Source organism: Peromyscus californicus, unplaced genomic scaffold (assembly GCF_007827085.1).
Source record: "Peromyscus californicus insignis strain IS unplaced genomic scaffold, ASM782708v3 Scaffold_22__1_contigs__length_63687245, whole genome shotgun sequence".
NCBI classification, from domain to species: Eukaryota; Metazoa; Chordata; class Mammalia; order Rodentia; family Cricetidae; genus Peromyscus; species Peromyscus californicus.
In genome coordinates, this window is record NW_026294525.1 from 34,729,743 (window position 1) to 34,746,897 (window position 17,155).

The window sequence follows — 17,155 nt, forward strand, 5'->3', positions numbered from 1 at the left end:
TGCTGGAGCAACAAAGTCCAAATAAACAAGCAGGCATGATGCAGCCAAGACCAAAGAGACCAGAGAAAAGCTAGAAGTCTGTAATGATGACTTGACCAGGACTAGTACCAAACTCTGCGCACAGAGTCCAGACTCAAGGTCTGGCCTTCCTAAGATGAGTGGTGAGTTAACCTAGTTATCTTTTAACCTGACAATGGTGTATTATCTTCCTGAAATGATATTTTAGAAGGTCTTGAGGGTTTGTAATGTCTCCAACTGTTTTCAGACAAGTAATGACATAATAAACATACATCATTGGATTGGGCATTGGTCATGAGAAGATGATGTTCTATTTATATTCTATCCTTAAACCTAAAAAAAGTGTTATATTGGTGTATATTATAATTAAGACGTGCTTATTTCATCATGTTTTTTTATTGATGAACTTTAACATAATCTCTTTTTTTCTTATTTATGACTTCATTTTATACTTAAAGGAAATTATGAAGGTCTGAATGAAAATGACCATACCATGCTTAGTCAAAATCGTGTATTTCAGATAGTGGTGAATATTTAGATACTGTTACTCCAAATGAAAAGTTATCTAAAAGCACAATCTTATGAATGAATAAAAAGAAAATATACATGAAATTAAATATGAGACACAAGAGACAGCTGTTTCTTCCATGTTATTTCTCCCCTAAACCTAGAAGGTCAATTTAATTATAAGACATCAGGCAGGTCCAAACTGAATAATAGTCTACGAAAATATATTTTCAACAGGTCTTAAAATATCTCTAAGAACTATTTCAGATCAGAGGTTATGAAGGAGACACAATTCTAGATTCATTGTTGTCTCCTGAATTGGATTCTAGAAGAGAAAAACAGACATTAATGGAAATATTAACAATACCTGAATAAAGTCAGTACTTTGATTCATGATGCTGTACAAATGAAGGTTGACTATTTTGCTTTAACAAATGCATTGCATAAGACATTATCTAAAAAAAAGACATTATCTATAGTAGCATCAGTGTAAAACTATGGCATGATTCTGTGCATCTTTTAATTATGTACATGAGACACAATTCCAAAATTTAAAAATGCATGTATGACTCTGATTCTCTTTCTAGTAAGTCAAATAACCAAGACAAACATTTCCAATGACAAACACCAACCAAGTAACATAAAACACACAAGAACATCTGTTTAAAGCCATTTGAGAGCTACCAAGAGGATAAAAAAATAATATCTAGAGAGGTGCTGGTGCACTGTGAGAAGTCTAGTCCTGTGGGCATATTCCTGTCCCGAAGACACAGCTGAGAAGACTAAGAAATGCTTTGACAGCCCTGCTTCAGAGGGCAAAAGCTGGATTCTGAAACTTGAAGGGCTCAGGACTTAGGAAATTCCATGTATATTGGCTTGGACTCCAAAGACAGGATGCCCAGGAATGAGTGTAACTGGAATTAAAGCAGCTGTCACCAGATTTTGCCAAGGCTTTACTCATCTGAGAGTCCCAGGAATTTAAATCCGTAAATTGTTTAAAGAGGATCCAGATTGCTATGTGAGGTAGGCAGAAGCATCAGAAAACCCTCCCAGGAAGATCATATCCCAGTCCTTCAATTATTTCCACAAACATTTTTCAAATACAATTTTTTATGCAAACTAATGAAGTATATGTGAATATAGACAACATATAAAAAGAACCATCCAGTAACTGGGCAACAAAACACATCCATAAAGGCCACTGAGTTATCAGACAAAATTTTCAAATAAATATAACTTTGTATTCCAGGAAATAAAGACACAATATTTATAGGTTCAACACAAATTATATTATTAAATTAATACTATATTTATTTTTAAATATTGTGTATTTTTGTACATGCCAGTGTGGGTCTGAATAGAAGCCAGATGGTATCAGTTTCCCTGAAGCTGGAGATACACACAGCTGTGAGCCTGATCCAGGTGCTTGAAATTGAACTCAGCTCCTCTTCAAGAACAGTATGTTCTCTTAACCACTGATCTATCTCTCCAGCTCCCTAAATTTAATGTTTAATAAATACGAAATTCCAATGGAAAACTAGAAACTTCTACTTGGAAATGAACCAGAGACATTCTAGGAATTAAAAATATTGTAAACAAAATTAGAATTCTATAAACAGTTTCAATAGTTTTTACCTAGCTCTGGACAGAATTTAATACAGTAACAAGACACCATACTGAAATATTTTGTAAATATAAAAAAGGGAAAATGCAGAAAGGTTATAGACTGCCCAAGTGAGAGACACAAGTGTAAGGCACAAAGTGACAAATATGTGCTAATTTGTTTTGAGTTGGAACTGTAGAGGAAAGGACTAAAGAGGAATTGTATGTGGAAATATTCACAGAATCATGTCTGCCTTCTCTTAATCTATTTTTTTTTTTTTAGAAAATAGCATATTCCACAAAGTGAACTCCATAAAATGAGGAAAAGGTCTAGGAGAAGCTTGTATTTAAGTCTTATTCTTAAACTCTATCATTCTATTGAGAGTATTGGAATATCTCTGTTCCTTACTTCAACTTTGTCCCTATAAGAAGAAACAAAGAGACTAGAGGAAACACATCATGGAAAATCTGGATTACCTGTTCTTAGTCCTCGTCAGTGAATGGTGGTGTGGATGGCTGGTCTTTCCAGCAAAATAGTTTCCACCTTCATTAGATCAGCTGTGCCTGTTTACAAGTCACTGTCACCCTTGGCTTCTTGACTCCTGCCATTCTCCTTGAAGGAGGGAGTAAGGAGGGCCAGTAGACCCTCACTTGAGATTCTGGCTGTTCCTCAAAGCCATCTCTTTACAATTCTGTAATAACTGTATGTGGCCTTGGGGTCCTCAGGTATGATAGAGTATATAGAATGGGGGATGTTAACTGAAAGGGGTTTTGATCTATGTAGCTACAGGAAAATCATCTTGCATGGTGAGTGAAACTTGCCATTGTGGCTGCTATGGAGTCTCTTCCCATGATTCTGCAAGAAGCTCTCACCCACAGTCTTCAAGTCCAATAAACTCATTGGTTCCCCAGGGTAAACTTTGATGGAATTGTCCTTTGGTTTGTCCTTAGGACCTTAGGAAGAGGACAGAGAAGCTGTCCCTTCCTTTGTCCTTTTAGGGAAGGAGTCTTTTAACTTTTCAGTGGATGTTGTCTTATCTTAAAAGACTATAGACCACTGAAGAAACAAATCAATATGATCTGTGGATCCTAGATTTCAGAGATAAATCCCATTATACATAAGATATATGTCATGAAAATAGAGTTGTCTAATTGCAGGAAACAACTGAGGAAAATATAAGGTTAATAGCCAGAGATAGTGAGATAGTGAGGGATACATTGAAAGTGTATTATATATTTAAGTGGCAAGGTCTCTATAAACTACCACTAAATAACTAGAAATGAAACAAAACAAACAAGCAAACAAGTATGTTTGTTCCTGTTGGCAGGTTGAATCGATCCAAATGTCAGAAAACCATCCATAACGCCTAAGGAGGAGTTACTCACATAATTGTACATCACATAGTGACTGAAGTACACTTTATATTGCTCAACCAACTTCTGAATTGGAGCATTTCTTAAATGGTAAAGAAGAGCTTACAATATTAGATAATGATTAGTCTTAGGTAAAAGCCGGAAGAGAAAAACCCAGTAAAAATCAACACACACACACACACACACACACACACACACACACACACACACACACACATACATACATATATATATTCTCTGTATGTCCTTCTTCTTTCTCTTTCAAACAAACTGTCCTTGAATTAGCTGTCTCTGGGCACAAAGGTTGAATGGCTGTTTGACTTGGTGCATTTGACTCCTTGTCATTTCTCAGATTGAGATCTTTGCTGGGTGCATCATTTGGAATGGGTTTTTCCTTCACAAATATTGTTTTTTGGGCATGCAATTTGAGATAGAATAAGGGTACTGTTTTTGAATTTGTAGAATTAAATTGCCAATTTAATTAACTCCCTCCTTCAAGGAGAATGGCAGGAGTCAAGAAGCCAAGGGTGACAGTGACTTGTAAACAGGCACAGCTGATCTAATGAAGGTGGAAACTATTTTGCTGGAAAGACCAGCCATCCACACCACCATTCACTGACGAGGACTAAGAACAGGTAATCCAGATTTTCCATGATGTGTTTCCTCTAGTCTCTTTGTTTCTTCTTATAGGGACAAAGTTGAAGTAAGGAACAGAGATATTCCAATACTCTCAATAGAATGGCAGACACGTCAAAACCTGAACTTCTTCTCCAGAAGTTATTTAGAGGCAATCTAGATTGACTATGATGGGGATAATAGAATGGGAATGTGGCTTTTCTGGAAGTGTTTATAAAAGATGATGTGTTCCTCTGATACTGGACTGGGGAGAGAATATCAGACAGGGCTACGGACTGTATCCCACATAGAAATGTTTCTGTTTTGAACTTGTGATGCTGAAATATGCATTCAACATAAATATAATTTCCTTCTGGATCTTTTCCCAGCCTAGCTGTATGCAGAACAATTCCTTCTCGTGAAGCCCAACAGCCTTAGCTACAGTTCTCCATCCACTGCATATCACATCAAGATACAGTGTGTCCTCAATGAGTGCTCTGCAGCGTGCTGGGTTGTTGGGCATTGTGCTTTTCCATTTCATGTCTACAAATCACTCATCTGGGTCTCTTGCTCTCACACAGCCACACCGATTTTACCTTCAATAGTGTCATCAAGTTGCATGAGCGACTCAACCCTGGGTTGTAAAATGGGCTTTGTGTTAGGTATCTTTGTTCACGCCAGGCTGCTGAAAGTGTTCTGAGCATATGTAAGATAGGATTACAAAAGACCTACATAAGATAGGTTACAAAAAGATGTGATGCCTAGTAGGTTGGTGCATTAAATGCATTAGCTACTCAATGATATTTTCATCTTGCCATGGATGTTTCAAGATATAAGCCCATAGGTAGTTTTAAGTACAACAATTCATTTGATCATGCATACCAGCAAAACAATTTAACTATCTCTTGTGCTCCTTATTTATGGCAGGTGGAACTGAGGCACAGAGAATTTATGCAACTGGACCAAGAACACACAGCTAACATCATGGAAGTCATAGCCTGGATCCATGGATTAAAACTAATGAATGAAAATTAGAATATTATCTCCAGGACAAAGGAAGAAAAGAAAAACAAAACCACACTACAAGGCAGCCAAACACTCTTGAATTATGTGTGCTTACATAGTAATTGAGAACTTAAGCACCTGGACATAAACTTTCAGGAAGACTTCACCAAAGGGATAATATCACACTGTGGCCCTCCATGGTGACAGCAGATATGCATACAAAACGTGACATGATTTATTTTTACATGGTTTCATTTTGGTTTGCTTGTTTGCTTTTTATCATCCATCTCCTTTATCACTATCCTCAGACTGTGTATGCACACTCTGGAGCTTTCTTCGGGTCTCCAGTCTTTCTCTAGTCACTAGCAATTGTCATCATCAGGAAAATCTCCTCAGTTGTAAAATTAATCTCCGGCTTCCCAGCTCAAACCCATTTCCTCATCTCTGATCTTTATTGGAGAGAGGAGACACATTAAGGTGGTTAATATTCTAATCACCTTGGGTTTTCTTCTTGATTTAATAACAAATTTAAATCTACTTGGGCTAAATTTCATTTAAAACCTTCCTAACAATTACTGTTATGCTCATGTCTTTCTGATGGGGCTTATTGTACCATATTCAATGTGCTTCAATGCAGCGTCTCCATCTTACCTCTCCATTTTCTAAAGGATGGATCTTGGAATAAAATGAAGTGCAGATGACCTCATCATCTTTGGCATAGGATGGTGGTCCAGTGCGGGGATAGATATTGTAGAGGGTCAGGCACTCCGTGTCTGTCACTGCATGATACTGCCAGGGTTTGTACTCCACATCATCCAGGGAACGTTCCAAAATCCAGTTTCCAGGCCGAGGGGAGTTGGCTGCTTTCACGATCACGTAGGCAATCTGGAACACCTGAAGATGAGGGACAACAGCATAGCTTTGAGTGCCAAAGTGCTCTCTCTTAGTTGTGCCAAAGAGAAAGGCAGCCACTATCTAAGAGTTCATCTCAGATTTTGCTTTATAAATCAATTGTGTCCTGCAATAATGATTTTAGTATTGCATGCTCATATTTCATACTTTCTTACTGAGACAAGCTGCTTCATTTTGACAACTATGACTTGGAAGGCCATAGGTTAAGACTAGACTCAAGTTCTCTAACAACTCATTTGTATTGTTTCACTTAGTTTTTCAAGTTCTCTTATAGCATCGTCATGCAAAACACTTCCTGCATACCAATTTTCTCACCTCATATTAGAGGCAAGAAAATATGTGCTAAAAATGAAACATTCTTATGTAAATCTACTTAATCCTCAAAAATGTAGACCTTGTGTGTGGCATTAAAACAACAATGCACTTCAGGGGCACATTCCTGTGCTCAAATTGTGGGTCCAGCTCTGTGCAAACCTAGAAAGATTATTTTTTCCTGCCTCTAGTGTAATGTTCTATGAATTAAGATTGAGAATAAGCACATCCCAAAGAGATAACTATATTAAATGGGATAATGTACACATGGTACCTGGAAAAGCACCTGGCAGTAGATACCCAATAAATGTGGCTTCCTTTGCATGCCCACACAGAAAATATGGATTAGAAATCCCAGCGACATGTGCACAAGTGATTCAAGCTATAACATAATAAATGGGCGGGGGGGAGTTTCTGTGCTTTCTCTTTGTGAGAATTAAATATCTAAAAATCAGAGAAGGAGGAGGCATCATTGCTATAATTTGACAGAGTAAACCCAGGGGACAGAGGCCAGGGAAATAGTAACCTTTTCAAATCTGCATTCAATTTGATGACAGAGAGAAAGAGAGATAGATAGAGAGACACAGAGACAGAGACAGAGAGAGAGAGAGAGAGAGACAGAGAGAGAGAGAGAGCATGCTGAATGTTTGTAAGAAGGTATGTGTTTGCAGTGCAATAAGAAAGTCTCAAAGAATAATGCTCACATATTATAAAGTGACATTTTTGTATACTATCCTAGGAAGAAATAAAGATGCAACCTAGATAAAAACACCATCTCTCTAGAATGGAAATAATAATCCATAAAAGGTAACAATAAAGCAATATAATAATTTCTAGACTAGTAAATCCTATACCATATAGGAATTTTGACAGCTTTAAGATCACTGGATGATGAGGTCACTAGTGGGGATGAACCAGATGACAGGTCTATCCAACAATGTGATTAAAGGCTCTGCTGTGTCATAGAGGGAATCCTGAAAGGAATATTCTAGAGAAACGGTATTGGCCATTAGAGCTCCATGAATTTATGTATAGTACCTGTGATATACTTTCAGATAGCAAATTTTAAAAAATAAAAACTTGATATAGAAGGGGCAATATAGGTCACAGATCTTTCTAGAAGATGCTTCCTAGAAGGTGGGCATACCATGGATAGTGAAAAAACACATAATCCCTCAAATGTTTGAAATTAGCACTTGTGGTGATATTTTTGTTTGTGCTCTAACAAATAAAGCTTACCTGGAGATCCAAGTGTGGAGCTAGCCACTAGAGGCCGGGCAGTGGTGACACACACCTTTAATCCCAGCACTTGGGAACTCATGTCTTTAATCCCAGCTCTTGGGAGGAAGAAACGGGAAATGATATGATGGGGCGGAGTCAGGAGCTCAGCCCTTTTTGGTCTGCGGATTCAGTAGAGGTAAGAAGTCTCTCCGGTGGCCGTCGTCTCCTTTACTTCTCTGATCTTTCAGCATTTACCCCGACAGCTGACTCAGGTTTTTATTATTAAGACCAATAAGAATTCATGCTACAAGAGCTAGTATTTACTTGTTAGATAAAGTTGAGGGAAAGCTGCTGGCTAAAACTCTGAATACCTTCTGTTGGTAAGCACTATTGTCCAGTCATTTAAATGCAATCTATTCCTTGAGGCCACCAGACTAAATTTGGGAGTAAGACACGGAACAGCCAAGATGTCTATTCTGTTCAGGAAGAGCTTGTGCCATTCTGTTCTTATGAGTGCCATTTAAGTGGGAAATGTTTATGAGTTTATTTTTTTTTTCGTGTGTGTGTGTGTGTGTGTGTGTGTGTGTGTGTGTGTGTGTGTGTGTAGTGTGTGTGCCCGTGTGCACATGCACAGGTGCACATACAGGCCCAACAATGGTGTTGGGAATTTTCCTAGATCATTTTATACCACATTCATTGTGGCATAATCTCTCACTGCCAGAGCTTGCCAATATGACTAATCTGGTGAACCATTTTGCTCTAGGATTGCCCTGTATCTGCCTTAAGAGTGCTAGATTTATACCTTTTAGATGGGTGCTCGGGATTTGAACTTCAGTCTTCACAATTGCACACAAGAGTGTTAACCACTAAACAATCTCTGTAGCCCCCAAGTTTACATTTCTGTAATTTCAGATACATATATATCTATGTATGTTAATATAAATATTTGAAAATGTTTACATATTTGAGACAAGACTATTCATACCACGTTAAAGCCATGTGCTTCAAGGAGGAATCAAGGAGAGATGGGACATGAGGGCTCTTCCTTCATCCCAGTCCTGTTATGTTACTTGTATTAACACAAATGTCTTACTTTCCAACAACATGATTATTTTTATTACCATTCTGTAGTTCTGCAACTTTGATCCAGAGCCTCTCACACACTAGGAGAACACACTATGATGGAGCTGAATCTGCAACCCTAGGCTTATTTGTTGTAAATGGCCCTGTCTAGCCCAGAATTTCTAATTCTTCTACCTCAAACTGACTATAGGGACTGTAGTTAATGCTGGCTTTCTATGAACTGGATGGATCGAACTCCATTAGCCACAATATTTGCTGTTTCTGAAATTTTAGGTGTTGATCTTAAGGAACTATCTCCATTTAAGTAAATCCCAGTCAACAATCCATCAAATGGATCTCTTATTGAGGAATATATTCCCTCATAAGGAATAGAAAGAGAGACTGGCCTCTACTGTACAGCTGTGAAATAATCTCTTCTTGGTTATCTGTAATCCTAAAGCAACTTTAGAAGGCCTTAAAACAGTAAGAAGAGAGAACAGCTAAACTGTGAGTACTCAGAGAACTAGGACTTTGGTTGGCTTTTACAGCTTTAGAAATGCTGTAATTTTTACTACACTATTTTGAGACAGGGAGTATTCGGCATTTATGACATGTAGCTGAATAATCAAAATCACTGAAGCATCCCTGTTCCTGCTTTTAATTTAGCTCTGGCCATCTCTGTTTGCAAGAGCCTGCATCCTAGTCAACACCAGGGCATACATGACTTGGAGGAAGCAAGGCATACATTTCTCTGCTGCTTAGTCAGCCTTGGTGGTCTAATAAAAGTAAGTAAATTCTTTAACATTCCCCTTCCCAATATTTTTTTCCAAAGAAAACCAAAGGAAGAGACAGTGAGATAATGAACACAATGTGCTGGATACTCTTTGGAAAAGAGTATCTGCTGCACATATATTTAAGTTGGTGACTTTCCTTCCTGAAAAAAAAAATGTACAAAGATTTTTTTTAAAGATATACAGAAATAAAAGGTAATGGAACATGTTAGAGATCACAGCTAGTACATAAGAAAAATAAGGATACACTGAGGTTATAGATAAGGAACTTTGTTTAGCAAGCTGCTTAGCAAGCAGATAGAGGAACAGGCCAACTTCGCTTGGGATGTGATATAGATTTATGATTCCAGAGCGTCTGTGTTGGCTCTGAAATAATAGATGAAAACTTTCTGAACAAAGTATCTCAGAGCCTCATTCTATAATTCAATATAACAGCCAGTATTAAGCGCCATGGAAAGCAGTCACTGCCTTTTAAAATATCAAAAGTGCGCCATTTCAAAACAATAGCGTTCTTTCATTTGTTTTCTATGGATTCTTCTGCATCCCATGCAACATTAATTAAATTTGTTGGCATGTACTATTATGAATAAACTTCTTAAAGTGTTGTAAATAGCATTATTGAAAAACACAATGAATAGAAGCATTCTTTGAGGGCTTGAGAGAGTGAAAGTGAAAATTTCTAAGAGTCTTCTAAGTACTCCACATTTTCAATGCCTGGAACAATAGCTCTTTAATGTTGTCTGTGCTGTTTTTATTAACTGTCTCCTGTGTTTTACATATAAAGACTCTTCAAAATCAGTAGTGTTAATACCTTATTCTAGACGAATAAAGGCCCAATCTGCTACAGTATGCAGCAAGAAAGCAAACATCCCATTATAAGAAAGACTAAGACCTCTACACTTCAATGACCATAATATAGTCCATGTGGTATGCAAATAGTTTTTGGTTTATTTATTTCTTGGTTGATTGGTTGTATTTTTTGGTGAGGGAGGCTTGGTATTTGGTGGGAGGATATATTTTTAAAACTTAGTGACTGGAAAAAAATCCAAAATAATTCTTTTTAAATAACATCAAATATCTGGGAATGTTACTGTAACAAAGGGAACTTTCTATTTCCTATTCCTCTTGCTGCTCATTCACACATGTAACAGATAATCATGTAATTACCTCATCTGATGTAGTGTTGAACTAGATATTCCTTCTCTAGTAATTGGAGTATTTAGAATGTAATTTCATTTGGCATGTAATTGGAGAAAAGGATCCTTTTGAAGGATCTATCAGTCCAAGGATAATTTTAACACACCCAACAGGCATTACAGAAAAACACCTTTTAATGCCATGGCTAAAATAATGTGATAGTGTGCAAGGTTACCTTAAGTCAGTAACCTGGAAGCTTGGAGGACTCTGGGTGCTACCCTGGTGCTAATTATCTTAGCTCACCTACAAATGATGAGGTTTGGGAGGTATTCAGAACCAACTCTAATGTATGCACTGCTGAGTGATTTCTTCAAGATTGATTTCTAGATGATACCAAAATGTGTTGTGTTTTGGGTATTCTAGAAATTTTGAGTGTCACTGGTAAACAGTTAAAAGGATCATGACGAGGACTGGAAAGATAACTAAGCAATTAAGAGTGCCTGTTGTACCATCAAGACCAGAGTTTTCAGTTAGTACTCACCTAACAACCAAGGCAACATGCAAATGCTGTAAGAAGAGTTTTGACACCCTCTTTTGGCCTCTGCATACACACAGGTGTATGTGCCTACACCCCCCAAAACACATACCACATACACACTCTCACACAGACACCAAGCACACACACACACACACACACACACACACACACACACACACACACACTCACAAATGAGTTAAATATGTGTGGTGTGTTTTTGTTTTTCTAAAAAGAGACAGAATGAACATGACTCCTTAACAGTGGAACAAGTTCTTTTCTGTAAGCGCTTCATAAAAGACTAATGAATCAATGAAGGCCAGCGGCTGTAAGTAGCAGTGCAGTCCCTTCAGGGGGTCTTGACCCAACTCACTCTCTCTTCTGACTCTCCTTCCCTTGTTGCTTATGAAACTAGCAGGTGCCTGTCTCATTTCTGTCCTGTTTCGTGTCCTGCTTCCTTCCCTACACTGTTGTCATTTGGGGAACTGTAGCCAGAGATTGCCAGCAGGAATCTCTCCACAATATTCTAGTATCTGCTTTTGTCCATGCTATGCGTTTTGACATTCCTAGCAGCTGTGACCCAATCTCCACATTACAAAAACTATATATTGAAAGCTCATTTTCATTCTTTGCTTTAAAATGGTACATGAACCAAATTGTGCTTTTTGTCCATTGCGTTTTAAAGTGATAAGAGGGACCTAATGTCAAAACAAGGAAGGATTATAAAAAAAAAGTATGAATTTTCAAGTTTAGGGAAGAATTTAAGAGGTTCAGAGAGGTAGGTATCTATGCTTCTTTACTTGAGTTGATGGACACAGTTCATGTGATCATCAGTTGTTTCACCTACATCCACTAACGAAAAATTAAGAAACAAAACACAACCCTATAACAGCAAAGAGAAATGAATGAGGAGAACTTGGTATTTTTCTGGAAGATCCGTGAGAACTGCTGATGGAAAGCAGAGGTTACAGTCAAAGAACTCACGATGCCTGTGGCTATCACCACAGTCCAGAACCTAGTAGAGGAGGCACTGATGGATGCAGGATTCTAGCGTGGGCTGAGCAGATGAAACTCAATGCAAGGCTGTGTACAGGAAGATGGACACAACACCTTTCTTCCACCTATGGCATGTAGAACCGGGCTCTTACCCCACACAAATGTCTGAGTTATTGCAGAAAATAATTAAACCACATATCTTTAAAAAGAGATTAGTATGTGTGTTCTGATAATGGTGTAGCTCAACTCAAATTTCAATCTGACATCAAGTTTAAAAGGTTTTAAATGAGACTGTAAATTTAAAAACAAAAACCAACCTAAAAACATCCACAGTCATTATATTCAGAGTGAGTTGTGTGTCTATTTATCTCTTTATTTAATTCAGGAAACCCAGAATGATATGGCAGGGGGCTTCAGAGGAGTTCACTGGCCCATGCTTTCAGTCTTCAGGCAAATTCATTTCAAATAATTCCACATACTAAAATGATGTGTAATTGTTACTCAATTATACTGTATAGGCCACTTATCTTCCCCTCCTGCAAATGTGTTAGCATAGCTGAGCACAGATTGATTGAAGTTGCAGGTAAGCAGATGTGCCTCTCTGCCTCAGGGTAAGTGGCTCTGCCAGGTCACAAGAGGAATGGGAACACTCTGCTCCCAATTAATACAGATTTTTCAAATGCTCACATACACTCATGAAATTAATACATTTGAAAATGAATGGTTCACCACCTCAGATTTTCCTGAGAAACAATAATCTAACTGGATGACTAATGATAATCCTGTGAAGAGAAAATTTGCAATTATTTGTTGAAATTGGATCTTCTATAAAGGGTTTAAATCAAATGGCTAACTTTTCAACAGACAGTCTTGAAGGACGTTTCTGCCTCACTCTACAAGAAGGAAAAACTTTACCTCTATTTCAAATAAATGAGGTGCTTTCCAGTTTTCTCTATTAATATACAATTAACATATAATTACATGCAATAATATGCAATTCTACTTATTTAATTAGAAATACTAGATAGATTTTTTCCTAAAGCTGGATAAGCTTAACATAAAGTTAACTTTTAAAACATTAAAACCAGAATAATCAAGAACATGGAAAAATTAAAGTGCCTTGAGTGGAGGGATACACCTCCACATGAAAAGAGGCTGTATGGGATATGTTGATGCTGCCCATGGCTTGCTTCTCTTTATTGTGAGAAGGGTCTACTTTAATCAACAGCCCCGTGCATACCAATGCCCATCAATGGCCATTGACATCGCCACAGTGGAGACACCCAGACATTTATACAGTATGTTGGAGGCGTGGCCTGCCACCCACAAAACAGTCAAGCTGAAAGAGCGAAACTCTGTTAGCGGAAAGCTAAGCTGGAACTGTGGTAGTATGCAAACCATACTACAGTTAACAAAGGGAGAAATGTGAGGCCTTCCACTGGGCAAGTCACAGGAATCCTCAAATAAATAAATAAATAAATAAATTTAAAGGAAGCTTAGGAAAAATAATTTATAGATCAAGGGCAATTTGAAAGGTTTAGCCAACCAAATGCAATGTGTGTCCTCATATGCATTGTGATGAAACTAGTTAGCCATTCCAAAAGAGACAGTAGGCTCGTACGGTGATTCTGGGTGAGACTTGACACCTGTTGCGATTAAGCAAGTAGGAACCTTTAGGCATGATCATGGTTTTATTTACCAAAGAAATTGCATCTTTCAGTTATACGAAAGGCAACAATCGCCTAGAGAGAGATGTACAAGAGTTTGCTTCCAAATAATCTTGCGGCTCAGTGTAGCATACGTGTAATATATGGTTTTGTTTAGAACCAACGTGGATGGTAGGGGTGATGAGATGGCTCCCTGGATCAGTGTGCTTGCCGTGCCAGCATGTGGCCCTGAGTTCAAATCTCCAGTACCCACATAAAAGCCAGACGTGGGAGTAACTCCCTGGTTAGTCAGCCTTGCTGAAACAGTGAGCTACAGCTTCACTGAGTCACCCTGTCTCAAGGAAATAATGGTACCAAGTGTCTTCTGGCTTCCACATGTGCACATTAGATCACACACTCCTGCACACTCTTGTGTGTACAACACACACACACAAATAAAAATAAAACAGTGACATGAGAGAAACCATTAACTAATTCTCATAAGTGGGTGGGCGTTGAGGACACCCACACTCATGCTATTCTCTATGATTTTATGTACATTTGATTTTTTCACAATTAGAATAAAAGGCTTACTAATATAGCTCATTTTAATAAACAAATATTTCTCTTTCACGTAACAGTATTACCACTGGCAGTAATTTAGTGCTTTCTCCTAAAGTGAAAATGTTTAATACATTTTCTTAATTACTTTGATAAATAGCTCGGCATTTTCTGTGTCTATACTGTAGTCAGAGGCCAAGAAACATGAGTGAATAACTATCAACTCCAATGTCATTGTTGGCCATAAGGTCTCAAAATTTTAGCCCAGCCTTACTAAAACTGTCGCAAGAGGAAGAGGAATCCAAATCGGAATGAACATAGCCCTCCCTCTGCTTAGTAACACATCTAGTCGTCCATGCTTCATTAAGTTGCTATCATTTTAACAGTGTTAGCTGCAGGGGTAATCCAGGCAAGCATTTTTCTTGTCTTTAGCACTGCCCTTGACAACTCCTCTCTCCTCACAGGCCTCTTTCTCATTTGAAACAATCTATGGTTTCAAAAGATTGACCTGCCTCCTGTGAGGAAGTCATTGGCTCAGCATGGCGTTCACACCAGCTACGGGTAAAAGAGCAGGTGGGCCAAGTCCTACACGGAGCAAGGCAATCCTTTCACCACAGCCATCCCAGAGTGCAATATTGGTGTGAATCACAGACAATCAAAACTGTGGCAGTTTAAAGCCTGCCTTCTGGAAATTATTCACCCTGGAGAAATACCCAGCCATGCCTTGTGGTTTTGTTTTTTTTTTTTTTTTTTTTTGGTGTGTGTGTGTGTGTGTGTGTGTGTGTGTGTGTGTGCTTCTACAGTTAGCAGGGTATGGACAACCAACTTGTTCTCCAATATTGCCATTACAGACATGAATGGATGACTGTAGTTCAAAGCATTTGGAGAACAATAGGAAAGATCTATAGTGATGAGAAGAGTTAGAAATGGAGTGTTAACAGTGCAGAATCAAAAAAAAAATCAAAGACAGGTGGAAACTTTTTGATTTTGGTTCATGAATGCTTTCCACAGATCTGAATCACTCAACACTTACCCAATTAACCTACTACGAATAAAATAATACCAGCTATTTTCATGTTTTCTTGTTTCTCCATTATTGTGTCTTTCTTTATAGACTATGTAAAATAAACATTGTCTCTATTTAAATTACCTATAGCTGCAGAATCACACACTCCACCCTAATATCACCAACCACAGAAAGATACCAGAAACTTGGTTGGAAAATTCATATTATTTTCCTCGACCTTCATCATCTTTGAAGTATCTACAGATTTTCATTTCGGTTCTCTATTCTTCAACTTTCTGAATATTTCTTTCCCTTCAGAAAAAAAAAAATTTCTGGGGCATGGTGGCTCATACCTGCAACCTCTTGGGCTAGATGGTATATTTACTTGTTTTCAAGCAAACCTAGTACATATTGAGACACTGTCTCAGAATGAAAAGATATTTAAATTTTGGCAAATTTTGAAACTACATCATACCTTCCTAATTCAGCTCTTTGCCTTAAACGGAAAGTAAACAACGGAAGAGGAAGTACCCAAACGGTAAACCTACCCCTACATTGCACTGATAAGCACAGTTCCCAAACCCCTCAGAGGTTTCCAGGAGATAACACCGAACTGAGTTCTTGCTAAGCCCTGGAAAGACAGCTCTCATGTCTCCTTAATTTGAGTTTCCCAAGCAAAAAAAAAAAAAAAAAAAGTGCTTTGTGTCCAAAAGTGGTCATTGAATCTTATTTTTCTCCTTTCCTTTGAGAAAAATAAGATTCAATGACCACTTTTTGTCAATATTTTAGCATGCATAATTTTGAGAACTCTTTGAGATAAGTAATAGATGAGAAAATAAGATAAGTTTTTTCTTTCTTTTTCTTTAGTATCACAACCAAATAGCTCTAGTTCAGTCAACTGAGCACACAGGATTGAGAGGGAAATGAAATCTTTCAAAGTAACATGAGAATAATTTCTAATGAAAATCTTTCCAAACAAGTTAGGAGTGTCCTAAATCATGACTATAAAGTTGCCCCCCAAAATAAATAGCTTTTGAGATGTTTGGGGGTTTCAGATTCCCTTGTGAGCCTTCACCCACCCTTAGCATGGTTAATTTGTAGAAAAGGCATCTCTAGAAAAATTCTATACTCAATTCCTTCTAAAGTAGCACAAAATATTGCCCCTGAATTGTGATTCTGAAATCATCACTCCACAAATACATTTAGTCAAAAAGTTTAGAAGCAAATCTTTGAAAAATATCATATCTCCAGGGCATTGTACTATTTCCCTGGCATAGAATCAAGCTCTGCTTCATATGTGAAAACTGGGGCTGGAATCATAATCCAGAGGCTTCCTGAGCAGTCTGGTTCACACCAGACCTAGGGTTGCAAGACCACCATCTGCCCAGCAAAGAATAGATGACAGCAGAGCTCAGGAATATAAAAGCAGAGAAAACCACAAACAGAAAGGCAGCACAGGAAGTGCCGCTATGTGTCTTGTGACATGAAGCTAGGACTCAGTGAAATGAGAACACACAGCAGGCAGCTGAGAAATGACTGCGACTATCAATGGAGCCCTATAAGAAGGATGAAGGATGGAGGCTTAGCTTCTGTGAGCCCCACCTCCGTGCTGGCAGTCACTGTAGGATGGGACTTGCCTTTGTGACCATGAACAGTATCCGGTAAACCTAGGCAGCTGCTTGCTGAAACACATTTTATGTGTCTGTTGTATGGAGCAGGTACTTCATTCCTTCCCCTGTTCCATATGTGACATTATGAACATCACACTGAAAGAAGTGGAGCCTCATGGCTATCAAAATTCTCCAGGATCCTTTTAACATCTGGATAGGAAACTCTAAAGTTTGAACATAAAGGA

The 17,155-nt window shown here is 38.1% G+C and overlaps 1 protein-coding gene across 1 annotated transcript in view; it reads right to left on the minus strand.

The window, feature by feature from the left end:
* Lama2 (laminin subunit alpha 2) overlaps positions 1-17,155 on the minus strand; it is a 571,484-nt gene that overhangs the window by 389,953 nt on the left and 164,376 nt on the right. Inside the window, exon 4 of the mRNA XM_052751249.1 lies at positions 5,773-6,015. Coding sequence (XP_052607209.1) covers positions 5,773-6,015 — 243 coding nt within the window. The remainder of the gene's footprint in view (positions 1-5,772; positions 6,016-17,155) is intronic.